The sequence below is a fragment of the Oncorhynchus keta genome, unplaced genomic scaffold, assembly GCF_023373465.1.
Source record: "Oncorhynchus keta strain PuntledgeMale-10-30-2019 unplaced genomic scaffold, Oket_V2 Un_contig_17315_pilon_pilon, whole genome shotgun sequence".
In the NCBI taxonomy this organism is placed as follows: domain Eukaryota; kingdom Metazoa; phylum Chordata; class Actinopteri; order Salmoniformes; family Salmonidae; genus Oncorhynchus; species Oncorhynchus keta.
This window is the reverse complement of record NW_026280382.1, coordinates 55,001-80,396: the sequence shown is the minus strand read 5'-3', so window position 1 is coordinate 80,396 and position 25,396 is coordinate 55,001. Positions and strand designations below refer to the sequence as shown.

The window sequence follows — 25,396 nt, the reverse complement described above, 5'->3', positions numbered from 1 at the left end:
GGTAGTCTGTGTGTAGACCAGGCCTGTGAGAGCCAGGTAGTACCTTCAACAGGTAGTCTGTGTGTAGACCAGGCCTGTGAGAGCCAGGTAGTACCTTCAACAGGTAGTCTGTGTGTAGACCAGGCCTGTGAGAGCCAGGTAGTACCTTCAACAGGTAGTCTGTGTGTAGACCAGGCCTGTGAGAGCCAGGTAGTACCTTCAACAGGTAGTCTGTGTGTAGACCAGGCCTGTGAGAGCCAGGTAGTACCTTCAACAGGTAGTCTGTGTGTAGACCAGGCCTGTGAGAGCCAGGTAGTACCTTCAACAGGTAGTCTGTGTGTAGACCAGGCCTGTGAGAACCAGGTCGTACCTTCAACAGGTAGTCTGTGTGTAGACCAGGCCTGTGAGAGCCAGGTAGTACCTTCAACAGGTAGTCTGTGTGTAGACCAGGCCTGTGAGAGCCAGGTAGTACCTTCAACAGGTAGTCTGTGTGTAGACCAGGCATGTGAGAGCCAGGTAGTACCTTCAACAGGTAGTCTGTGTGTAGACCAGGCCTGTGAGAGCCAGGTAGTACCTTCAACAGGTAGTCTGTGTGTAGACCAGGCATGTGAGAGCCAGGTAGTACCTTCAACAGGTAGTCTGTGTGTAGACCAGGCCTGTGAGAGCCAGGTAGTACCTTCAACAGGTAGTCTGTGTGTAGACCAGGCCTGTGAGAGCCAGGTAGTACCTTCAACAGGTAGTCTGTGTGTAGACCAGGCCTGTGAGAGCCAGCTCACTGATTTCATGCTGTGAAGATCAATATTCACTTGTCATCCATCACACAGGGCAGGACATTCTAGCATGGATTGTCACCAAAATGAAGGTTACCACAGAAGGTAAGCAACTGGATTGTATGAATGGATTCTGCTGGGTAATTATATCAATTCATCCAACACAAAATAACGGTATATTTTTTTTAATGTAATTATTACTTCATTACCATTTTATTATGCAAGCAAGTCACTAGTAGTTAAAGGCTGTAAACTAAAGCATAACCAAGAGCTTTGATAATATATGAACTCTCACCCCCTTCTCTCCTCTCCTCCCCCCTCCTCTCCTCCCCCCTCCTCTCACCCCCCTCTTCTCTTCCCTCTCCCTCCACCAGAGGCCCAGGCGTTTGGGACCATGCTGGTGGCCTACGGGTACATCTACCCCCTCCAGAACCACAGGAAGTTGGTCCTGGTCCCCGACAGCACCCTCTACCGCTTCCAGGTACCTGACTGTAAATACCTGTGTCTATCTCCCTGTAACTACCTGTGTCTATCTTTACCTGTGTCTATCTCCCTGTAACTACCCGTGTCTATCTTTACCTGTGTCTATCTCCCTGTAACTACCTGTGTCTATCTTTACCTGTGTCTATCTCCCTGTAACTACCTGTGTCTATCTCCCTGTATCTCCCTGGAACTACCTGTGTCTATCTAGCTGTATCTCCCTGGAACTACCTGTGTCTATCTACCTGTATCTCCCTGGAACTACCTGTGCCTATCTCCCTGGAACTACCTGTGTCTATCTAGCTGTATCTCCCTGGAACTACCTGTGTCTATCTAGCTGTATCTCCCTGGAACTACCTGTGTCTATCTAGCTGTATCTCCCTGGAACTACCTGTGTCTATCTACCTGTATCTCCCTGGAACTACCTGTGTCTATCTAGCTGTATCTCACTGTAACTACCTGTGTCTATCTAGCTGTATCTCCCTGGAACTACCTGTGTCTATCTACCTGTATCTCCCTGTAACTACCTGTGTCTATCTACCTGTATCTCCCTGTAACTACCTGTGTCTATCTAGCTGTATCTCCCTGGAACTACCTGTGTCTATCTACCTGTGTCTATCTCCCTGTAACTACCTGTGTCTATCTCCCTGTAACTACCTGTGTCTATCTTTACCTGTGTCTATCTTTACCTGTGTCTATCTCCCTGTAACTACCTGTGTCTATCTTTACCTGTGTCTATCTCCCTGTAACTACCTGTGTCTATCTTTACCTGTGTCTATCTCCCTGTAACTACCTGTGTCTATCTTTACCTGTGTCTATCTCCCTGTAACTACCTGTGTCTATCTTTACCTGTGTCTATCTCCCTGTAACTACCTGTGTCTATCTCCCTGTAACTACCCGTGTCTATCTTTACCTGTGTCTATCTTTACCTGTGTCTATCTCCCTGTAACTACCTGTGTCTATCTCCCTGTAACTACCTGTGTCTATCTTTACCTGTGTCTATCTCCCTGTAACTACCTGTGTCTATCTAGCTGTATCTCCCTGGAACTACCTGTGTCTATCTACCTGTATCTCCCTACCTGTAACTACCTGTGTCTATCTAGCTGTATCTCCATGGAACTACCTGTGTCTATCTACCTGTATCTCCCTGTAACTACCTGTGTCTATCTACCTGTATCTCCCTGTAACTACCTGTGTCTATCTACCTGTATCTCCCTGTAACTACCTGTGTCTATCTAGCTGTATCTCCCTGTAACTACCTGTGTCTATCTACCTGTATACTCCTACTGTAACTACCTGTGTCTATCTAGCTGTATCTCCCTGGAACTACCTGTGTCTATCTACCTGTATCTCCCTGTAACTACCTGTGTCTATCTACCTGTAACTACCTGTGTCTATCTAGCTGTATCTCCCTGGAACTACCTGTGTCTATCTACCTGTATCTCCCTGTAACTACCTGTGTCTATCTACCTGTATCTCCCTGTAACTACCTGTGTCTATCTAGCTGTATCTCCCTGGAACTACCTGTGTCTATCTACCTGTATCTCCCTGTAACTACCTGTGTATCTATCTACCTGTGTCTAACTACCTGGAACTACCTGTGTCTATCTAGCTGTATCTCCCTGGAACTACCTGTGTCTATCTACCTGTATCTCCCTGTAACTACCTGTGTCTATCTACCTGTATCTCCCTGTAACTACCTGTGTCTATCTACCTCCCTGTAACTACCTGTGTCTATCTACCTGTATCTCCCTGGAACTACCTGTGTCTATCTAGCTGTATCTCCCTGGAACTACCTGTGTCTATCTTTACCTGTGTCTATCTCCCTGTAACTACCTGTGTCTATCTTTACCTGTATCTCCCTGTAACTACCTGTGTCTATCTTTACCTGTGTCTATCTCCCTGTAACTACCTGTGTCTATCTACCTGTATCTCCCTGTAACTACCTGTGTCTATCTTTACCTGTATCTCCCTGTAACTACCTGTGTCTATCTCCCTGTAACTACCTGTGTCTATCTTTACCTGTGTCTATCTCCCTGTAACTACCTGTGTCTATCTTTACCTGTGTCTATCTTTACCTGTGTCTATCTCCCTGTAACTACCTGTGTCTATCTATACCTGTGTCTATCTTTACCTGTGTCTATCTCCCTGTAACTACCTGTGTCTATCTTTACCTGTGTCTATCTCCCTGTAACTACCTGTGTCTATCTTTACCTGTGTCTATCTCCCTGTAACTACCTGTGTCTATCTTTACCTGTGTCTATCTTTACCTGTGTCTATCTCCCTGTAACTACCTGTGTCTATCTTTACCTGTGTCTATCTTTACCTGTGTCTATCTCCCTGTAACTACCTGTGTCTATCTTTACCTGTGTCTATCTCCCTGTAACTACCTGTGTCTATCTTTACCTGTGTCTATCTCCCTGTAACTACCTGTGTCTATCTTTACCTGTGTCTATCTCCCTGTAACTACCTGTGTCTATCTACCTGTATCTCCCTGTAACTACCTGTAACTACCTGTGTCTATCTAGCTGTATCTCCCTGTAACTACCTGTGTCTATCTACCTGTATCTCCCTGTAACTACCTGTGTCTATCTACCTGTATCTCCCTGGAACTACCTGTGTCTATCTACCTGTATCTCACTGTAACTACCTGTGTCTATCTCCCTGGAACTACCTGTGTCTATCTTTACCTGTGTCTATCTCCCTGTAACTACCTGTGTCTATCTTTACCTGTATCTCCCTGTAACTACCTGTGTCTATCTTTACCTGTGTCTATCTCCCTGTAACTACCTGTGTCTATCTTTACCTGTGTCTATCTCCCTGTAACTACCTGTGTCTATCTAGCTGTATCTCCCTGTAACTACCTGTGTCTATCTAGCTGTATCTCCCTGTAACTACCTGTGTCTATCTTTACCTGTGTCTATCTCCCTGTAACTACCTGTGTCTATCTTTACCTGTGTCTATCTCCCTGTAACTACCTGTGTCTATCTACCTGTATCTCACTGTAACTACCTGTGTCTATCTCCCTGTAACTACCTGTGTCTATCTTTACCTGTGTCTATCTCCCTGTAACTACCTGTGTCTATCTTTACCTGTGTCTATCTCCCTGTAACTACCTGTGTCTATCTTTACCTGTGTCTATCTCCCTGTAACTACCTGTGTCTATCTTTACCTGTGTCTATCTCCCTGTAACTACCTGTGTCTATCTCCCTGTAACTACCTGTGTCTATCTCCCTGGAACTACCTGTGTTAGAGGCAGAGCAAATGACTAATCTTCATGTCACTGTCTGTCCCAACCTTTCTGCAGACCCCTTATTTCTGGCCCGTGCAGAAGTGGCCCGCTGAGGACATAGACTATGGTGGGTTTATCTTCTGTAGTGGCCCCTCTGAGGACATAGACTATGGTGGGTTTATCTTCTGTAGTGGCCCCTCTGGGGACATAGACTATGGTGGGTTTATCTTCTGTAGTGGCCCGCTGAGGACATAGACTATGGTGGGTTTATCTTCTGTAGTGGCCCCTCTGAGGACATAGACTATGGTGGGTTTATCTTCTGTAGTGGCCCCTCTGGGGACATAGACTATGGTGGGTTTATCTTCTGTAGTGGCCCGCTGAGGACATAGACTACGGTGGGTTTATCTTCTGTAGTGGCCCCTCTGGGGACATAGACTATGGTGGCTTTATCTTCTGTAGTGGCCCCTCTGGGGACATAGACTATGGTGGGTTTATCTTCTGTAGTGGCCCCTCTGGGGACATAGACTATGGTGGCTTTATCTTCTGTAGTGGCCCCTCTGAGGACATAGACTATGGTGGCTTTATCTTCTGTAGTGGCCCCTCTGGGGACATAGACTACGGTGGGTTTATCTTCTGTAGTGGCCCCTCTGAGGACATAGACTATGGTGGGTTTATCTTCTGTAGTGGCCCCCTGAGGACATAGACTATGGTGGGTTTATCTTCTGTAGTGGCCCCTCTGGGGACATAGACTATGGTGGCTTTATCTTCTGTAGTGGCCCCTCTGGGACATAGACTATGGTGGGTTTATCTTCTGTAGTGGCCCCTCTGGGGACATAGACTATGGTGTTTATCTTCTGTAGTGGCCCCTCTGGGGACATAGACTATGGTGGGTTTATCTTCTGTAGTGGCCCCTCTGGGGACATAGACTATGGTGGGTTTATCTTCTGTAGTGGCCCCTCTGGGGACATAGACTATGGTGGGTTTATCTTCTGTAGTGGCCCCTCTGGGGACATAGACTATGGTGGGTTTATCTTCTGTAGTGGCCCCTCTGGGGACATAGACTATGGTGTATCTCCCTTTATATGGTGGGTTTATCTTCTGTAGTGGCCCCTCTGGGGACATAGACTATGGTTTATCTTCTGTAGTGGTTTATCTTCTGTAGTGGCCCCTCTGGGGACATAGACTATGGTGGGTTTATCTTCTGTAGTGGCCCCTCTGGGGACATAGACTATGGTGGCTTTATCTTCTGTAGTGGCCCCTCTGGGGACATAGACTATGGTGGGTTTATCTTCTGTAGTGGCCCCTCTGGGGACATAGACTATGGTGGCTTTATCTTCTGTAGTGGCCCCTCTGGGGACATAGACTATGGTGGGTTTATCTTCTGTAGTGGCCCCTCTGGGGACATAGACTATGGTGGGTTTATCTTCTGTAGTGGCCCCTCTGGGGACATAGACTATGGTGGCTTTATCTTCTGTAGTGGCCCCTCTGGGGACATAGACTATGGTGGGTTTATCTTCTGTAGTGGCCCCTCTGGGGACATAGACTATGGTGGCTTTATCTTCTGTAGTGGCCCCTCTGGGGACATAGACTATGGTGGGTTTATCTTCTGTAGTGGCCCCTCTGGGGACATAGACTATGGTGGGTTTATCTTCTGTAGTGGCCCCTCTGAGGACATAGACTATGGTGGGTTTATCTTCTGTAGTGGCCCCTCTGGGGACATAGACTATGGTGGGTTTATCTTCTGTAGTGGCCCCTCTGAGGACATAGACTATGGTGGGTTTATCTTCTGTAGTGGCCCCTCTGGGGACATAGACTATGGTGGGTTTATCTTCTGTAGTGGCCCCTCTGGGGACATAGACTATGGTGGGTTTATCTTCTGTAGTGGCCCCTCTGGGGACATAGACTATGGTGGGTTTATCTTCTGTAGTGGCCCCTCTGGGGACATAGACTATGGTGGGTTTATCTTCTGTAGTGGCCCCTCTGGGGACATAGACTATGGTGGGTTTATCTTCTGTAGTGGCCCCTCTGGGGACATAGACTATGGTGGGTTTATCTTCTGTAGTGGCCCCTCTGGGGACATAGACTATGGTGGGTTTATCTTCTGTAGTGGCCCCTCTGGGGAGTGGCTTCTGTAGTGGCCCCTCTGGGGACATAGACTATGGTGGGTTTATCTTCTGTAGTGGCCCCTCTGGGGACATAGACTTCTGTATGGGACATGACTATGGTTTATCTTCTGTAGTGGCCCCTCTGGGGACATAGACTATGGTGGGTTTATCTTCTGTAGTGGCCCCTCTGAGGACATAGACTATGGTGGGTTTATCTTCTGTAGTGGCCCCTCTGGGGACATAGACTATGGTGGGTTTATCTTCTGTAGTGGCCCCTCTGGGGACATAGACTATGGTGGGTTTATCTTCTGTAGTGGCCCCTCTGGGGACATAGACTATGGTGGGTTTATCTTCTGTAGTGGCCCCTCTGGGGACATAGACTATGGTGGGTTTATCTTCTGTAGTGGCCCCTCTGGGGACATAGACTATGGTGGGTTTATCTTCTGTAGTGGCCCCTCTGGGGACATAGACTATGGTGGCTTTATCTTCTGTAGTGGCCCCTCTGGGGACATAGACTATGGTGGCTTTATCTTCTGTAGTGGCCCCTCTGGGGACATAGACTATGGTGGGTTTATCTTCTGTAGTGGCCCCTCTGGGGACATAGACTATGGTGGGTTTATCTTCTGTAGTGGCCCCTCTGGGGACATAGACTATGGTGGGTTTATCTTCTGTAGTGGCCCCTCTGGGGACATAGACTATGGTGGGTTTATCTTCTGTAGTGGCCCCTCTGAGGACATAGACTATGGTGGGTTTATCTTCTGTAGTGGCCCCTCTGGGGACATAGACTATGGTGGGTTTATCTTCTGTAGTGGCCCCTATGGGGATCATAGACTATGGTGGGTTTATCTTCTGTAGTGGCCCCTCTGGGGACATAGACTATGGTGGGTTTATCTTCTGTAGTGGCCCCTCTGGGGACATAGACTATGGTGGGTTTATCTTCTGTAGTGGCCCCTCTGGGGACATAGACTATGGTGGGTTTATCTTCTGTAGTGGCCCCTCTGGGGACATAGACTATGGTGGGTTTATCTTCTGTAGTGGCCCCTCTGGGGACATAGACTATGGTGGGTTTATCTTCTGTAGTGGCCCCTCTGGGGACTATGGTGATCTATGTATGGGTTTATCTTCTGTAGTGGCCCCTCTGGGGACATAGACTATGGTGGGTTTATCTTCTGTAGTGGCCCCTGGGTTTATCTGAGGACATAGACTATGGTGGGTTTATCTTCTGTAGTGGCCCCTCTGGGGACATAGACTATGGTGGGTTTATCTTCTGTAGTGGCCCCTCTGAGGACATAGACTATGGTGGGTTTATCTTCTGTAGTGGCCCCTCTGGGGACATAGACTATGGTGGGTTGGCTTTATCTTCTGTAGTGGCCCCTCTGAGGACATAGACTATGGTGGGTTTATCTTCTGTAGTGGCCCCTCTGGGGACATAGACTATGGTGGGTTTATCTTCTGTAGTGGCCCCTCTGGGGACATAGACTATGGTGGGTTTATCTTCTGTAGTGGCCCCTCTGGGGACATAGACTATGGTGGGTTTATCTTCTGTAGTGGCCCCTCTGGGGACATAGACTATGGTGGGTTTATCTTCTGTAGTGGCCCCTCTGGGGACATAGACTATGGTGGGTTTATCTTCTGTAGTGGCCCCTCTGGGGACATAGACTATGGTGGGTTTATCTTCTGTAGTGGCCCCTCTGGGGACATAGACTATGGTGGGTTTATCTTCTGTAGTGGCCCCTCTGAGGACATAGACTATGGTGGGTTTATCTTCTGTAGTGGCCCCTCTGAGGACATAGACTATGGTGGGTTTATCTTCTGTAGTGGCCCCTCTGGGGACATAGACTATGGTGGGTTTATCTTCTGTAGTGGCCCCTCTGGGGACATAGACTATGGTGGGTTTATCTTCTGTAGTGGCCCCTCTGGGGACATAGACTATGGTGGGTTTATCTTCTGTAGTGGCCCCTCTGGGGACATAGACTATGGTGGGTTTATCTTCTGTAGTGGCCCCTCTGGGGACATAGACTATGGTGGGTTTATCTTCTGTAGTGGCCCCTCTGGGGACATAGACTATGGTGGGTTTATCTTCTGTAGTGGCCCCTCTGGGGACATAGACTATGGTGGGTTTATCTTCTGTAGTGGCCCCTCTGGGGACATAGACTATGGTGGGTTTATCTTCTGTAGTGGCCCCTCTGGGGACATAGACTATGGTGGGTTTATCTTCTGTAGTGGCCCCTCTGAGGACATAGACTATGGTGGGTTTATCTTCTGTAGTGGCCCCTCTGAGGACATAGACTATGGTGGGTTTATCTTCTGTAGTGAAAGGAGAGTGAATGTCCAGTCACTGTCAGATACTTATTTGTATGTATTTAAAACACATAATAAATGAGTGTGTAGATCAGCTTCAATGCTGCAGATAGAAGCCACAATCTATCTGGAACAGCTGTTGGAAGGAGTGGAGGACCAAGGTGCAGTGCGTGTTCATCTTTTATTAAAAGAACTGAACACTGATTAACCAAAATAACAAAGAGAATGAACAAAAAAACGAAACGGTTCTGTCTGGTGCAGAAAGACACAAAACAACTACCCACAAAACCCATGTTGGAAAAAGCTACCTAAGTATGGTTCTCAATCAGAGACAACAATAGACAGCTAGCTGCCTCTGATTGAAAACCACACGGCCAAACAACAAAGAAATACAAAACATAGAAAATGAACATAGAATGCCCACTCTAGTCACACCCTGGCCTAACCAAAATATTTTCAGCAAACTTAACGTGTAAATATTTGTATGAACATAACAAGATTCAACAACGGAGACATAAACTGAGCAAGGTCCACAGACATGTGACTAACAGAAATGGAATAATGTGTCCCCTGAACAAAGGGGGGTCAAAATCAAAAGTAACAGCCAAGTATCTGTTGTGGCCACCAGCTGCATTAAGTACTGCAGTGCATCTCCTCCTCATGGACTGCACCAGATTTGCCAGTTCTTGCTTTGAGATGTTACCCCACTCTTCCACCAAGGCACCTGCAAGTTCCCAGACATTTCTGGGGGGAATGTCCCTAGCCCTCAACCTCCGATCCAACAGGTCCCAGACGTGACTGTTTGAGGTTGTGGACAGGTGTCTTTTATACCGATAACAAGTTCAAACAGGTGCCATTAATACAGGTAACGAGTGGAGGACAGAGGAGCCTCTTAAAGAAGAAGTTACAGGTCTGTGAGAGCCAAAAATCTTGCTTGTTTGTAGGTGACCAAATACTTATTTTCCACCATAATTTGCAAATAAATTCATAAAAAATCCTACAATGTGATTTTCTGGATTTTTTTTCTCATTTTGTCTGTCATAGTTGAAGTGTACGTACCTATGATGAAAATTACAGGCCTCTCATCTTTTTAAGTGGGAGAACTTGCACAATTGGTGGATGACTAAATACTTTTTTGCCCCACTGTCTAAGACATTCTATTGGTTGCAAGAATTTTATATAAAAATGGAAAATGGAAAAACTCAGTTTGAATCCAGCATTGTTTTGTGTATCACTGTGACATGGAGTCAGTAGATTGAAAAGCTCTTCCCATTTATTTAGCCGTCTCTATGGCACAGCTGTCCATGTTTTGGTCCTTAAATTAAACTGGTACACTTTTATTTATTTATCACAATTTTCTATAACCAATGTTGGTCTTTAATTCAGGGCCGACAGACAACTTCCTGCCGTTCTCTCCCTTCCACTTGCCTCTTCCATTTTTGCGTTAATGCTGCAATTAGTTGGTTGTAATTTTGGGTAGAGCAAATATTTCCATGTATTTATGTTAGCTGTGTCCTATTTATGATATCATTTACAAAGATTTTACTTTAAAAAAAAAATCAATGACTATATTTGAGTTTAACCATAATATTTGTTGTTTTGTTTGTTCTGTCTTTTCAGGTGGATTAAACTGAAATTGCAACCAACTTTCTATGGCTTGTTTTAAAAATAGCAATATTTTGGAGATTATTTCATTTTCAAATAACCGAAAGTGAGAGGTTGTAGTCTGAATAAAGGGGAAAAGGCCATTCTTGAACATGGGGTGAGACATTCTTACTAATCTGCTAGAGAACCAGTTCAGATTTAAGTATAACCTTTGTATGACTGAAGACTTTAGTGAGAGATCTAATGCTTTAATATTTATAATTTCATATTTATTATATAAATAGGTCCATTTAATTCTGGCTTCCCCTTCCAAATAAAATTTAATATTTTTTTGCTCATATCATTTAAACAACAGGTTGCTAGGTGTAGGCAAGACCATAAGCAAATAGGTCAACTGGGATCTGACTAAAGAGTTAATCAAGGTAAACTGGGATCTGACTAAAGAGTTAATCAGGGTAAACTGGGATCTGACTAAAGAGTTAATCAGGGTAAACTGGGATCTGACTAAAGAGTTAATCAGGGTAAACTGGGATCTGACTAAAGAGTTAATCAGGGTAAACTGGGATCTGACTAAAGGAGTTAATCAGGGTAAACTGGGATCTGACTAAAGAGTTAATCAGGGTAAACTGGGATATGACTAAAGAGTTAGTCAAGGTAAAATGGGATATGACTAAAGAGTTAATCAGGGTAAACTGGGATCTGACTAAAGAGTTAATCAGGGTAAACTGGGATCTGACTAAAGAGTTAATCAGGGTAAACTGGGATCTGACTAAAGAGTTAATCAGGGTAAACTGGGATATGACTAAAGGAGTTAATCAGGGTAAACTGGGATATGACTAAAGAGTTAATCAGGGTAAACTGGGATCTGACTAAAGAGTTAATCAGGGTAAACTGGGATATGACTAAAGGAGTTAATCATGGTAAACTGAGATCTGACTAAAGAGTTAATCAGGGTAAACTGAGATCTGACAAAAGAGTTAATCAGGGTAAACTGGGATATGACTAAAGGAGTTAATCAGGGTAAACTGGGATATGACTAAAGGAGTTAATCAGGGTAAACTGGGATATGACTAAAGGAGTTAATCAGGGTAAACTGGGATATGACTAAAGGAGTTAATCAGGGTAAACTGGGATATGACTAAAGAGTTAATCAGGGTAAACTGGGATATGACTAAAGAGTTGATCAGGGTAAACTGGGATATGACTAAAGAGTTGATCAGGGTAAACTGGGATATGACTAAAGGAGTTGATCAGGGTAAACTGGGATATGACTAAAGGAGTTAATCAGGGTAAACTGGGATATGACTAAAGGAGTTAATCAGGGTAAACTGGGATATGACTAAAGAGTTGATCAGGGTAAACTGAGATCTGACTAAAGAGTTGATCAGGGTAAACTGAGATCTGACTAAAGAGTTGATCAGGGTAAACTGGGATATGACTAAAGAGTTGATCAGGGTAAACTGAGATCTGACTAAAGAGTTGATCAGGGCGATTTTTTTCCCACAAATAGACAGGTATTTTCCTTTCCATGGTAGCAACATCTTATCTATTTTTTGCTAACTTTCTATTAAAATGTATTATTGTAGTGAGATAACTTCTTTCTTTCGGGATATGAATACTGAGTATGTCAACTTCACCGTCAGACCATTTTATTGGTAAACTACACGGTAATGTAAAAGTAATATATTTTTTTGTGTTCAGATAGTGACACAATAAACATTCTGAGTCACATGTTCAGATAGTGACACAATAAACATTCTGAGTCACATGTTCAGATAGTGACACAATAAACATTCCGAGTCACATGTTCAGATAGTGACACAATAACATTCTGAGTCACATGTTCAGATAGTGACACAATAAACATTCTGAGTCACATGTTCAGATAGTGACACAATAACATTCTGAGTCACATGTTCAGATAGTGACACAATAACATTCTGAGTCACATGTTCAGATAGTGACACAATAAACATTCTGAGTCACATGTTCAGATAGTGACACAATAACATTCTGAGTCACATGTTCAGATAGTGACACAATAAACATTCCGAGTCACATGTTCTCACGTAGACAAGCTGATGATGTATTGGCCCAGTTTTCTGCACCAGGCTGTGAGGTAAAGATGTGTTAAATAACATGTGGTATACTTCCCCTCTCTCTCCCTAAAGCCGTCTACCTGGCCAGGAGAAACATCCGGAAGAAGGGGATGCTGGAGCCCTATGAGCAGGTACTACGGGTGGGGGGGGGGAGGGATGCTGGAGCCCTATGAGCAGGTACTACGGGTGGGGGTGGGGGGGATGCTGGAGCCCTATGAGCAGGTACTACGGGGGGGGGATGCTGGAGCCCTATGAGCAGGTACTACGGGTGGGGGGGGGGAAGGCTGGAGCCCAATGAGCAGGTACTATGGGTGGGGGGGATGCTGGAGCCCTATGAGCAGGTACTACGGGGGGGATGCTGGAGCCCTATGAGCAGGTACTATGGGTGGGGGGATGCTGGAGCCCTATGAGCAGGTACTACGGGGGGGATGCTGGAGCCCTATTAGCAGGTACTACGGGGGGGGGATGCTGGTAGTGGTGGTTTAAGGGCTGGTGTTGGTTATATTCTGTTTTCTCGGGGTTCTTAAGCAGGATTGAGGAGATATATATTTCTTTACACATGTATCTGTTCTTTCAGCGTCGGGGGATTTTGTCGTCTAACTATTTGACTTTTAGTTATTTTAGCCAAACATCTGTTGTTTTCAACAGCAACACTACGACAATCTCCACAAATGGATGAACCCCAAGTGGGATTTCATCGTGATGCAGGCTACAGAGCAGTACAAGTATGTATCCCTGTTGTCTGAAGACTGGATTTGACCGCTGTTTATGTGTCGGTAGGGACCCACACACTGTGCAGGCTTTTGATCCAGACCAGCATTAACATGTCTGATTGACCTAATCAAGAGCTGTGTGATTATTTTAATCAGATGTGTTAGTGCTTGGATGAATAAAAGCCTGCACACCTTGTGGGTCCCCAAGACCAGGTGTAATTCAATAGTGACCTGTCTCTCTTTGTCTCCTGTATCTACCTCCTTTCCTCTGTCTGTTTCTCCTGTCTGTGTTCTGACTGTTTCTGTCTCCTGTCTGTCTGTCTGTGTTCTGACTGTTTCTGTCTCCTGTCTGTCTGTCTGTTTCTCCTGTCTGTGTTCTGACTGTTTCTGTCTCCTGTCTGTCTGTCTGTGTTCTGACTGTTTCTGTCTCCTGTCTGTCTGTCTGTTTCTCCTGTCTGTGTTCTGACTGTTTCTGTCTCCTGTCTGTCTGTCTGTTTCTCCTGTCTGTGTTCTGACTGTTTCTGTCTCCTGTCTGTCTGTCTGTTTCTCCTGTCTGTGTTCTGACTGTTTCTGTCTCCTGTCTGTCTGTTTCTGTCTCCTGTCTCTCCTGTCTGTCTGTTTCTGTCTCTCCTGTCTGTCTGTCTCTCGTGTTTCTGTCTCCTGTCTGTCTGTTTCTGTCTCCTGTCTCTCCCATGTCTGTCTGTCTCTCCTGTTTCTGTCTCCTGTCTGTCTGTTTCTGTCTCCTGTCTCTCCCATGTCTTTCTGTCTCCTGTCTCTCCCATGTCTGTCTGTCTGTCTGTCTGTCTGTCTGTCTGTCTGTCTGTCTGTCTGTCTGTCTGTCTGTCTGTCTGTCTGTCTGTCTTTCAGGGCTAATAAAGAGAGGAAGAAGCCAGACAGAGTGGTGTTGGACTGTCAGGAGAGAGCCTACTGGATAGTACACAGGCCACCAGTGAGTACAGACCCACCAAAGTGTTTGTGTGACAGGATATTGTTGCTGTCAGCCCATGAGCTCCATAGCAAATAGTCCCGCTCTCTCTCCATTCACCGTGACTCTGTTTCGTGATGGAATTGACTCTGACCCCTCCGTAAAGTTTGATGTGGTAGTAAACACCTCGGAGGCCAAGTTTATCCTTTTATGTTATTTACTGTGGAACTCACTTGACTAGGGACTACAATGGGGCGTCTCTGCTAAACGGCCACATGACTAATGACAAGTTAAGTTCACGGTCATATCCCTGCGCAGAATACTCCAGTGATAGTTGTATCACCCGCTAGTGTTAATACACATCACATAGGAACTATATCAGGTCACATCTTCCCTCTTCTAAGTCTGTAGACTTCAATAAGATGTGAATGAGACCTCTATGAGACCTGAATGAGACCTCTATGAGACCCCTATGAGACCTCTATGAGACCTGAATGAGACCTGAATGAGACCTCTATGAGACCTGAATGAGACCTCTATGAGACCTGAATGAGACCTGAATGAGACCTCTATGAGACCTGAATGAGACCTCTATGAGACCTGAATGAGACCTGAATGAGACCACTATGAGACCTGAATGAGACCCCTATGAGACCCCTATGAGACCTGAATGAGACCTCTATGAGACCTGAATGAGACCTGAATGAGACCTGAATGAGACCTCTATGAGACCTGAATGAGACCTCTATGAGACCTGAATGAGACCTGAATGAGACCACTATGAGACCTGAATGAGACCCCTATGAGACCCCTATGAGACCTGAATGAGACCTCTATGAGACCTGAATGAGACCTGAATGAGACCTCTATGAGACCTGAATGAGACCTCTATGAGACCTGAATGAGACCTGAATGAGACCTCTATGAGACCTGAATGAGACCCCTATGAGACCTGAATGAGACCTCTATGAGACCTGAATGAGACCTGAATGAGACCTCTATGAGACCTGAATGAGACCTCTATGAGACCTCTATGAGACCTGAATGAGACCTCTATGAGACCTGAATGAGACCTCTATGAGACCTGAATGAGACCTCTATGAGACCTGAATGAGACCTCTATGAGACCCCTATGAGACCTGAATGAGACCACTATGAGACCTCTATGAGACCTCTATGAGACCCCTATGAGACCTGAATGAGACCTCTATGAGACCCCTATGAGACCTGAATGAGACCACTATGAGACCTCTATGAGACCTGAATGAGACCACTATGAGACCTCTATGAGACCTGAATGAGACCTCTATGAGACCTGAATGAGACCTCTATGAGACCCCTATGAGACCTGAATGAGACCACTATGAGACCTCTATGAGACCTCTATGAGACCCCTATGAGACCTGAATGAGACCTCTATGAGACCTCTAGGAGACCTGAATGAGACCTGAATGAGACCCCTATGAGACCTCTATGAGACCTGAATGAGACCTCTATGAGACCCCTATGAGACCTGAATGAGACCTGAATGAGACCCCTATGAGACCTCTATGAGACCTGAATGAGACCTCTATGAGACCCCTATGAGACCTGAATGAGACCTGAATGAGACCCCTATGAGACCTCTATGAGACCTGAATGAGACCTCTATGAGACCCCTATGAGACCTGAATGAGACCACTATGAGACCCCTATGAGACCTGAATGAGACCACTATGAGACCTCTATGAGACCTCTATGAGACCTCTATGAGACCCCTATGAGACCTGAATGAGACCCCTATGAGACCTGAATGAGACCCCTATGAGACCTCTATGAGACCTGAATGAGACCTCTATGAGACCCCTATGAGACCTGAATGAGACCTGAATGAGACCACTATGAGACCCCTATGAGACCTGAATGAGACCACTATGAGACCTCTATGAGACCTCTATGAGACCTCTATGAGACCCCTATGAGACCTGAATGAGACCCCTATGAGACCTCTATGAGACCCCTATGAGACCTGAATGAGACCACTATGAGACCTCTATGAGACCTCTATGAGACCTCTATGAGACCCCTATGAGACCTGAATGAGACCCCTATGAGACCTGAATGAGACCACTATGAGACCACTATGAGACCTGAATGAGACCACTATGAGACCTCTATGAGACCTGAATGAGACCACTATGAGACCTCTATGAGACCTGAATGAGACCCTATGAGACCTGAATGAGACCACTATGAGACCTGAATGAGACCTGAATGAGACCTGAATGAAACCTCTATGAGACTTGAATGAGACCTCTATGAGACCTGAATGAGACCTCTATGAGACCTGTATGAGACTTCTATAGAGACCCCTATGAGACCTCTATGAGACCCGAATGAGACCTCTATGAGACCTGAATGAGACTTCTATGAGACCTCTATGAGACCTCTATGAGACCCCTATGAGACCTGAATGAGACCTCTATGAGACCTGTATGAGACCTCTATGAGACCTCTATTAGATCTCTATGAGACCTCTATGAGACCTCTAGGAGACCTCTAGGAGACGTCTATGACACCTCTATGACACCTCTATGACACCTCTGACACCTCTATGAGACCTGAATGAGACCCCTATGAGACCTCTATGAGACCTCTATGAGACCACTATAGACCTCTATGAGACCTGAATGAGACCTGAATGAGACCTCTATAGACCTCTATGAGACCTGAATGAGACCTCTATGAGACCTGAATGAGACCTCTATAGACCTGAATGAGACCTCTATAGACCTCTATGAGACCTGAATGAGACCTCTATGAGACCTCTATGAGACCTGAATGAGACCTCTATGAGACCTCTATGAGACCTCTATGAGACCTCTATGAGACCTCTATGAGACCTCTATGAGACCTCTATGAGACCTCTATGAGACCTCTATGAGACCTCTATGAGATCCCTATGAGACCTCTATGAGACCCCTATGAGACCCCTATGAGACCTCTATGAGACCTCTATGAGACCTCTATGAGACCACTATGAGACCTGAATGAGACCTCTATGAGACCCCTATGAGACCTCTATGAGACCTCTATGAGACCACTATGAGACCTGAATGAGACCTCTATGAGACCCCTATGAGACCTCTATGAGACCTCTATGAGACCTCTATGAGACCTCTATGAGATCCCTATGAGACCCCTATGAGACCCCTATGAGACCTCTATGAGACCTCTATGAGACCTCTATGAGATCCCTATGAGACCTCTATGAGACCTCTATGAGATCCCTATGAGACCTCTATGAGACCTTTATGAGACCTCTATGAGACCTCTATGAGACCACTATGAGACCTGAATGAGACCTCTATGAGACCTCTATGAGACCACTATGAGACCTGAATGAGACCTCTATGAGACCTCTATGAGACCTCTATGAGACCCCTATGAGACCTCTATGAGACCTCTATGAGACCCCTATGAGACCTCTATGAGACCCCTATGAGACCCCTATGAGACCCCTATGAGATCTGTAATGTTATTACATGACCAATAATAACAAGTTTCTCTCGTCTGTCAATGACACAATACTACGTTCCGTTTCAATAACAAAGTCATTTTCCCCCCATCAACGGTTCCTGTTCTTTCTTTCAACATAACAGTCTCATTCTTTTCAGTCTTTCAACTTGAACTAAAGGCTGCTGGGTGGACTACCAGTTTCCTGCATAGAGATGTTGAGTGTTATTGTGTCTCTCTGTCTCCATGAGGCCGTGGTCCAGACAGACAGAACAGCAGCAGAGCTACAGCCTCATCCAGAACTAGAGGTCTACTGGGATCGATCCAGTCTGTATTACACACGGCTGTCAGTCAACCACTACATCAGAACTAACAGGGGGACGGACATCGCCAAGGACTATGTGTGATAATAGAACACAGGGAAAATGATACGAGGTGTTTTTAGGACATGGGGAGAAATCAAACCTGTTACTCAGTTCAGGTAGGCCTCCACGCTGCAGCAGGAAACTAGGAGGGCTGCTTGACAACACTGAGGAAAATCAAACCTGTTACTCAGTTCAGGTAGGCCTCCACGCTGCAGCAGGAAACTAGGAGGGCTGCTTGACAACACTGAGGAAAATCAAACCTGTTACTCAGTTCAGGTAGGCCTCCACGCTGCAGCAGGAAACTAGGAGGGCTGCTTGACAACACTGAGGAAAATCAAACCTGTTACTCAGTTCAGGTAGGCCTCCACGATGCAGCAGGAAACTAGGAGGGCTGCTTGACAACACTGAGGAAAATCAAACCTGTTACTCAGTTCAGGTAGGCCTCCACGCTGCAGCAGGAAACTAGGAGGGCTGCTTGACAACACTGAGGAAAATCAAACCTGTTACTCAGTTCAGGTAGGCCTCCACGCTGCAGCAGGAAACTAGGAGGGCTGCTTGACAACACTGAGGAAAATCAAACCTGTTACTCAGTTCAGGTAGGCCTCCACGATGCAGCAGGAAACTAGGAGGGCTGCTTGACAACACTGAGGAAAATCAAACCTGTTACTCAGTTCAGGTAGGCCTCCCACGATGCAGCAGGAAACTAGGAGGGCTGCTTGACAACACTGAGGAAAATCAAACCTGTTACTCAGTTCAGGTAGGCCTCCACGCTGCAGCAGGAAACTAGGAGGGCTGCTTGACAACACTGAGGAAAATCAAACCTGTTACTCAGTTCAGGTAGGCCTCCACGCTGCAGCAGGAAACTAGGAGGGCTGCTTGACAACACTGAGGAAAATCAAACCTGTTACTCAGTTCAGGTAGGCCTCCACGCTGCAGCAGGAAACTAGGAGGGCTGCTTGACAACACTGAGGAAAATCAAACCTGTTACTCAGTTCAGGTAGGCCTCCACGCTGCAGCAGGAAACTAGGAGGGCTGCTTGACAACACTGAGGAAAATCAAACCTGTTACTCAGTTCAGGTAGGCCTCCACGCTGCAGCAGGAAACTAGGAGGGCTGCTTGACAACACTGAGGAAAATCAAACCTGTTACTCAGTTCAGGTAGGCCTCCACGATGCAGCAGGAAACTAGGAGGGCTGCTTGACAACACTGAGGAAAATCAAACCTGTTACTCAGTTCAGGTAGGCCTCCACGCTGCAGCAGGAAACTAGGAGGGCTGCTTGACAACACTGAGGAAAATCCAACAAAAAGGTTTACTTGGAAAAACTTCCCAAAAGGACTAATTAGAGGCAGAAAGGAGTTGGAGCATGTTCAAGTAGCTTCCTATTGGTTCATTCATCCCCCCTCCTCTCCCCTGTAACTATTCCCCAGGACGTTGCTGTAAATGAGAATGTGTTCTCAGTCAACTTAAGGGTTAAATAAAAAACAATTAAATACAAGTAATACAATGTTCTCATTCAAAATGAACAATGATTGAGGATGTTGGTGCCAGATCTGTTTGGAAAACATTGTTATGCTCATCCAGTTCCTTACCCAGGGGTCTGTGCTCCAGTTCCTTACCCAGGGGTCTGTGCTCCAGTTCCTTACCCAGGGGTCTGTGCTCCAGTTCCTTACCCAGGGGTCTGTGCTCCAGTTCCTTACCCAGGGGTCTGTGCTCCAGTTCCTTACCCAGGGGTCTGAGCTCCAGTTCCTTACCCAGGGGTCTGTGCTCCAGACTCTGGAGATAATATGTTGAGTTACAGCACATCAGACTGACTAAACAGGTGCTTGTTGTGTCCACAGCGTCGGACACACAGTGCCATGGACTATGGTCTGGACCGCCTCATTGACCCCAATGCAGAGGAGGTAACAGGTGAGTACTGTGCTCTCTGAGACATTTCCCTTGGAAAACAGAGTGGGTCCCAAATGCACCCGGTACATTATACACTGAGTGTACAAAACATCAAGGACACCTTCCTGATATTGAGTTGCCCCCCTTCCTTTGCTCTCAGAACAGCTTCAATTCGTCAGGGCATGGACTCTACAAGGTGTTGAAAGGGTTCTACAGGGATGCTGGCCCATGTTGACTCTACAAGGTGTTGAAAGGGTTCCACAGGGATGCTGGCCCATGTTGACTCTACAAGGTGTTGAAAGCGTTCCACAGGGATGCTGGCCCATGTTGACTCTACAAGGTGTTGAAAGCGTTCCACAGGGATGCTGGCCCATGTTGACTCTACAAGGTGTTGAAAGCGTTCCACAGGGATGCTGGTCCATGTGGACTCTACAAGGTGTTGAAAGCGTTCCACAGGGATGCTGGCCCATGTTGACTCTACAAGGTGTTGAAAGGGTTCCACAGGGATGCTGGCCCATGTTGACTCTACAAGGTGTTGAAAGCGTTCCACAGGGATGCTGGCCCATGTTGACTCTACAAGGTGTTGAAAGCGTTCCACAGGGATGCTGGCCCATGTTGACTCTACAAGGTGTTGAAAGCGTTCCACAGGGATGCTGGCCCATGTTGACTCTACAAGGTGTTGAAAGGGTTCACAGGGATGCTGGCCCATGTTGACTCTACACGGTGTTGAAAGCGTTCCACAGGGATGCTGGCCCATGTTGACTCTACAAGGTGTTGAAAGGGTTCTACAGGGATGCTGGCCCATGTTGACTCTACGAGGTGTTGAAAGCGTTCCACAGGGATGCTGGCCCATGTTGACTCTACAAGGTGTTCCTTTGTGTTCCACAGGGATGCTGGCCCATGTTGACTCTACGAGGTGTTGAAAGCGTTCCACAGGGATGCTGGCCCATGTTGACTCTACAAGGTGTTGAAAGCGTTCCACAGGGATGCTGGCCCATGTGGACTCTACAAGGTGTTGAAAGCGTTCCACAGGGATGCTGGCCCATGTTGACTCTACAAGGTGTTGAAAGGGTTTCACAGGGATGCTGGCCCATGTTGACTCTACAAGGTGTTGAAAGCGTTCCACAGGGATGCTGGCCCATGTTGACTCTACAAGGTGTTGAAAGCGTTCCACAGGGATGCTGGCCCATGTTGACTCTACAAGGTGTTGAAAGCGTTCCACAGGGATGCTGGCCCATGTTGACTCTACAAGGTGTTGAAAGTGTTCGACAGGGATGCTGGCCCATGTTGACTCTACAAGGTGTTGAAAGCGTTCCACAGGGATGCTGGCCCATGTTGACTCTACAAGGTGTTGAAAGCGTTCTACAGGGATGCTGGCCCATGTTGACTCTACAAGGTGTTGAAAGCGTTCCACAGGGATGCTGGCCCATGTTGACTCTACAAGGTGTTGAAAGGGTTCTACAGGGATGCTGGCCCATGTTGACTCTACAAGGTGTGGAAAGCGTTCCACAGGGATGCTGGCCCATGTTGACTCTACAAGGTGTCGAAAGTGTTCCACAGGGATGCTGGCCCATGTTGACTCTACAAGGTGTCGAAAGCATTCCACAGGGATGCTGGCCCATGTTGACTCTACAAGGTGTTGAAAGCGTTCCACAGGGATGCTGGCCCATGTTGACTCTACAAGGTGTTGAAAGCGTTCCACAGGGATGCTGGCCCATGTTGACTCTACAAGGTGTTGAAAGTGTTCCACAGGGATGCTGGCCCATGTTGACTCTACAAGGTGTTGAAAGTGTTCCACAGGGATGCTGGCCCATGTTGACTCTACAAGGTGTTGAAAGTGTTCCACAGGGATGCTGGCCCATGTTGACTCTACAAGGTGTTGAAAGCGTTCCACAGGGATGCTGGCCCATGTTGACTCTACAAGGTGTTGAAAGTGTTCCACAGGGATGCTGGCCCATGTTGACTCTACAAGGTGTTGAAAGTGTTCCACAGGGATGCTGGCCCATGTTGACTCTACAAGGTGTTGAAAGCGTTCCACAGGGATGCTGGCCCATGTTGACTCTACAAGGTGTTGAAAGTGTTCCACAGGGATGCTGGCCCATGTTGACTCTACAAGGTGATGAAAGCGTTCCACAGGGATGCTGGCCCATGTTGACTCTACAAGGTGTTGAAAGCGTTCCACAGGGATGCTGGCCCATGTTGACTCTACAAGGTGTTGAAAGCGTTCCACAGGGATGCTGGCCCATGTTGACTCCAATGCTTCCCACAGTTGTGTCCAGTTGGCTGGATGTCCTTTGGGTGGTGGACAATTCTTGATACACACAGAAACAGTTGAGGGTGAAAAACCCAGCAGCGTTGCAGTTCTTGTCACAAACCGGTGCGCCGGTTGCCATTCACCCTCTGAATGGCACACAGACACAATCCATGTCTCAATTGTTTCAAGGCTTAAAAATCCTCCTTTAGCCAGGTCTCCTCCCCTTCAACTACACTGATGGGGGATTGTGCCCATGCAGATCGGGATGGGAGGGGGGTTGTGCCCATGCAGATCGGGATGGGAGGGGGGTTGTGCCCATGCAGATCGGGATGGGAGGGGGGGGGTTGTGCCCATGCAGATCGGGATGGGAGGGGGGTTGAGGATACATCAGTTTCTAACACCATGAACACAGACATTCACACTGCTGACCAAATTACACAAGATTCTACTTCTGTGTTACAGAGGTTAGATGTAATGTGCTGAAATTCTTTCCCTTGTCATATTTCAATTTGACATTTTTGTAATTTACCAGATGTTCTTATCCAGAGAGACGCGATTAGGGTTAAGTGCCTTGCTCAAGGGCAGATTTTCCCCCTAGTTGACTCGGGATTTGAACCAGAAACCTTTCTGTTACTGGCCCAACACTCTTAACCGATAGGCTACCTGCCACCTCATACGTCATCACCCCACCAGTCTGAGATGAAGAGATGTGGGAGAGTGAATAGAGAGAGAGGAGACAGAGAGAGAGAGAGAGAGAGAGAGAGAGAGAGAGAGAGAGAGAGAGAGAGAGAGAGGAGACAGAGAGAGAGAGAGAGAGAGAGAGAGAGAGAGAGAGAGAGAGAGAGAGAGAGAGAGACAGAGAGAGAGAGAGAGAGAGAGAGAGAGACAGAGAGAGGAGACAGAGAGAGAGAGAGAGAGAGAGAGAGAGAGAGAGAGAGAGAGAGAGAGAGAGAGAGAGAGAGAGAGAGACAGAGAGAGAGGAGACAGAGAGAGAGAGAGAGAGAGAGAGAGAGAGAGAGAGAGAGAGACAGAGAGAGAGAGAGGAGACAGAGAGGGGGAGAGAGAGAGAGAGAGAGAGAGAGAGAGAGAGAGAGACAGAGAGAGAGAGAGAGAGAGAGAGACAGAGAGAGAGAGAGAGAGAGAGGAGACAGAGAGAGAGAGAGAGAGAGACAGAGAGGAGAGAGAGAGAGACAGAGAGAGAGAGAGAGAGAGAGGAGACAGAGAGAGAGAGAGAGAGAGAGACAGAGAGAGAGAGAGAGAGAGAGAGAGAGAGAGAGAGACAGAGAGAGAGAGAGAGAGAGAGAGAGAGAGAGAGAGAGAGAGAGAGAGAGAGAGACAGAGAGAGAGAGAGAGAGAGAGAGAGGAGACAGAGAGAGAGAGAGAGAGAGAGAGAGAGAGAGAGAGAGAGAGAGAGAGAGAGAGAGAGAGAGAGAGAGAGAGAGAGAGAGAGAGAGAGAGAGAGAGAGAGAGAGAGAGAGGAGACAGAGAGAGAGAGAGAGAGAGAGAGAGGAGACATAGAGAGAGAGAGAGAGGAGACAGAGAGAGAGAGAGAGAGAGAGGAGACAGAGAGAGAGAGAGAGAGAGAGACAGAGAGAGAGAGAGAGAGAGAGAGAGAGAGAGACTAGAGAGAGAGAGACAGAGAGAGAGGAGACAGAGAGAGAGAGAGAGAGGAGACAGAGAGAGAGAGAGAGAGAGAGACAGAGAGAGAGAGAGACAGAGAGAGAGAGAGAGAGGAGACAGAGAGAGAGAGAGAGAGAGAGAGAGAGAGAGAGAGAGAGAGAGAGAGAGAGAGAGAGAGAGAGAGAGAGAGAGAAGGGAATGTTGAGAGAAGAGACAGAGAGAGAGAGAGAGAGAGAGAGAGAGAGAGAGAGAGAGAGAGAGAGAGAGAGAGAGAGAGAGAGAGAGAGAGTGAAGGGAATGTTGAGAGAAGAGACAGAGAGAGAGAGAGAGAGAGAGAGAGAGAGAGAAGGGAAAGTTTAGAGAAGAGACAGAGAGAGAGAGAGTGAAGAGAGAGAGAGAGAGAGAGAGAGAGAGAGAGAGAGAGAGAGAGAGAGAGAGAGAAGGGAAAGTTTAGAGAAGAGAGAGAGAGAGAGAGAGAGAGAGAGAGAGAGAGAGAGAGAGAGAGAGAGAGAGAGAAGGGAAAGTTTAGAGAAGAGACAGAGAGAGTGAAGGGAAAGTTGAGAGAGCAGACAGAGAGAGAGAGAGAGAGAGAGAGTGAAAACCACCTGCTTCTCAGAGCTCTAAGAACATTACTGAGGATTAGCAGGGAGGCTACTAGACTACAGTTCTCTCTACTAGACTACAGTTCTCTCTACTAGACTACAGTTCTCTCTACTAGACTACAGTTCTCTCTACTAGACTACAGTTCTCTCTACTAGACTACAGTTCTCTCTACTAGACTACAGTTCTCTCTACTAGACTACAGTTCTCTCTACTAGACTACAGTTCTCTCTACTAGACGACAGTTCTCTCTACTAGACGACAGTTCTCTCTACTAGACTACAGTTCTCTCTACTAGACTACAGTTCTCTCTACTAGACTACAGTTCTCTCTACTAGACGACAGTTCTCTCTACTAGACTACAGTTCTCTCTACTAGACGACAGTTCTCTCTACTAGACGACAGTTCTCTCTACTAGACTACAGTTCTCTCTACTAGACTACAGTTCTCTCTACTAGACTACAGTTCTCTCTACTAGACTACAGTTCTCTCTACTAGACGACAGTTCTCTCTACTAGACTACAGTTCTCTCTACTAGACTACAGTTCTCTCTACTAGACTACAGTTCTCTCTACTAGACTACAGTTCTCTCTACTAGACTACAGTTCTCTCTACTAGACTACAGTTCTCTCTACTAGACGACAGTTCTCTCTACTAGACTACAGTTCTCTCTACTAGACTACAGTTCTCTCTACTAGACTACAGTTCTCTCTACTAGACGACAGTTCTCTCTACTAGACTACAGTTCTCTCTACTACAGTTCTCTACTAGACGACAGTTATCTCTACTAGACTACAGTTCTCTCTACTAGACTACAGTTCTCTCTACTAGACGACAGTTCTCTCTACTAGACTACAGTTCTCTCTACTAGACTACAGTTCTCTCTACTAGACTACAGTTCTCTCTACTAGACTACAGTTCTCTCTACTAGACTACAGTTCTCTCTACTAGACTACAGTTCTCTCT

General features: G+C 46.6%; 2 protein-coding genes and 3 long non-coding RNA genes across 83 annotated transcripts in view; 3 read left to right on the top strand and 2 right to left on the bottom strand.

Moving 5' to 3' along the window:
* LOC118381919 (regulator of G-protein signaling 9-like) overlaps positions 1-25,396 on the top strand; it is a 44,512-nt gene that overhangs the window by 2,511 nt on the left and 16,605 nt on the right. Inside the window, exons 3-9 of the mRNA XM_052503384.1 lie at positions 804-854; positions 1,124-1,230; positions 4,537-4,588; positions 12,644-12,702; positions 13,220-13,296; positions 14,152-14,233; positions 19,908-19,970. Of these exons, the coding sequence (XP_052359344.1) occupies positions 804-854; positions 1,124-1,230; positions 4,537-4,588; positions 12,644-12,702; positions 13,220-13,296; positions 14,152-14,233; positions 19,908-19,970 (491 nt within the window). The remainder of the gene's footprint in view (positions 1-803; positions 855-1,123; positions 1,231-4,536; positions 4,589-12,643; positions 12,703-13,219; positions 13,297-14,151; positions 14,234-19,907; positions 19,971-25,396) is intronic.
* LOC127919646 (uncharacterized) lies at positions 1,469-3,835 on the bottom strand. Its single transcript, XR_008103597.1, has 3 exons — positions 3,744-3,835; positions 2,526-2,719; positions 1,469-1,654 (listed from the first exon to the last, which is right to left on the bottom strand). It is a non-coding gene; the product is annotated as an uncharacterized LOC127919646 (long non-coding RNA).
* On the bottom strand, positions 15,372-17,697 carry LOC127919647 (uncharacterized). 30 transcript variants are annotated; one of them, XR_008103609.1, is made up of 4 exons: positions 17,675-17,697; positions 17,411-17,432; positions 17,103-17,157; positions 15,372-15,403 (listed from the first exon to the last, which is right to left on the bottom strand). It is a non-coding gene; the product is annotated as an uncharacterized LOC127919647 (long non-coding RNA). The 30 variants fall into 30 exon arrangements; XR_008103608.1 differs by lacking the exon at positions 17,411-17,432 and adding an exon at positions 17,191-17,212; XR_008103615.1 differs by lacking the exon at positions 17,411-17,432 and adding an exon at positions 17,334-17,366 and having other exon boundaries at positions 17,686-17,697.
* LOC127919645 (uncharacterized) lies at positions 17,984-19,897 on the top strand. The gene is made up of 3 exons (XR_008103596.1): positions 17,984-18,665; positions 18,827-19,226; positions 19,307-19,897. It is a non-coding gene; the product is annotated as an uncharacterized LOC127919645 (long non-coding RNA).
* Positions 20,008-22,334, top strand: LOC127919644 (melanoma-associated antigen C1-like). 50 transcript variants are annotated; one of them, XR_008103582.1, is made up of 7 exons: positions 20,008-20,344; positions 20,441-20,632; positions 21,065-21,160; positions 21,449-21,496; positions 21,833-21,976; positions 22,025-22,072; positions 22,169-22,334. XR_008103582.1 is itself a non-coding variant. In XM_052503389.1 (6 exons), exons 1-6 carry the CDS (start codon positions 20,185-20,187, stop codon positions 22,270-22,272), a joined length of 936 nt encoding a protein of 311 aa, XP_052359349.1. In that variant the 5' UTR covers positions 20,008-20,184; the 3' UTR covers positions 22,273-22,334. The 50 variants fall into 50 exon arrangements, 4 of the variants coding, with proteins under 4 accessions (XP_052359349.1, XP_052359345.1, XP_052359348.1 ...); XR_008103555.1 differs by having other exon boundaries at positions 20,052-20,344; positions 21,113-21,208; positions 21,593-21,976; XR_008103556.1 differs by having other exon boundaries at positions 20,060-20,344; positions 21,113-21,160; positions 21,593-21,976.

Bases quoted from the DNA above. Each gene is read 5' to 3' on its own strand.
- LOC127919644 (XM_052503385.1), top strand. From the start codon at position 20,185: ATGTTGACTCTACAAGGTGTTGAAAGGGTTCCACAGGGATGCTGGCCC. The intron at 20,345-21,064 runs GTGTTGAAAGCG...TGACTCTACAAG, and splicing joins GCCCATGTTGACTCTACAAG to GTGTTGAAAGCGTTCCACAG. The intron at 21,401-21,496 runs GTGTTGAAAGGG...TGACTCTACAAG, and splicing joins GCCCATGTTGACTCTACAAG to GTGTCGAAAGTGTTCCACAG.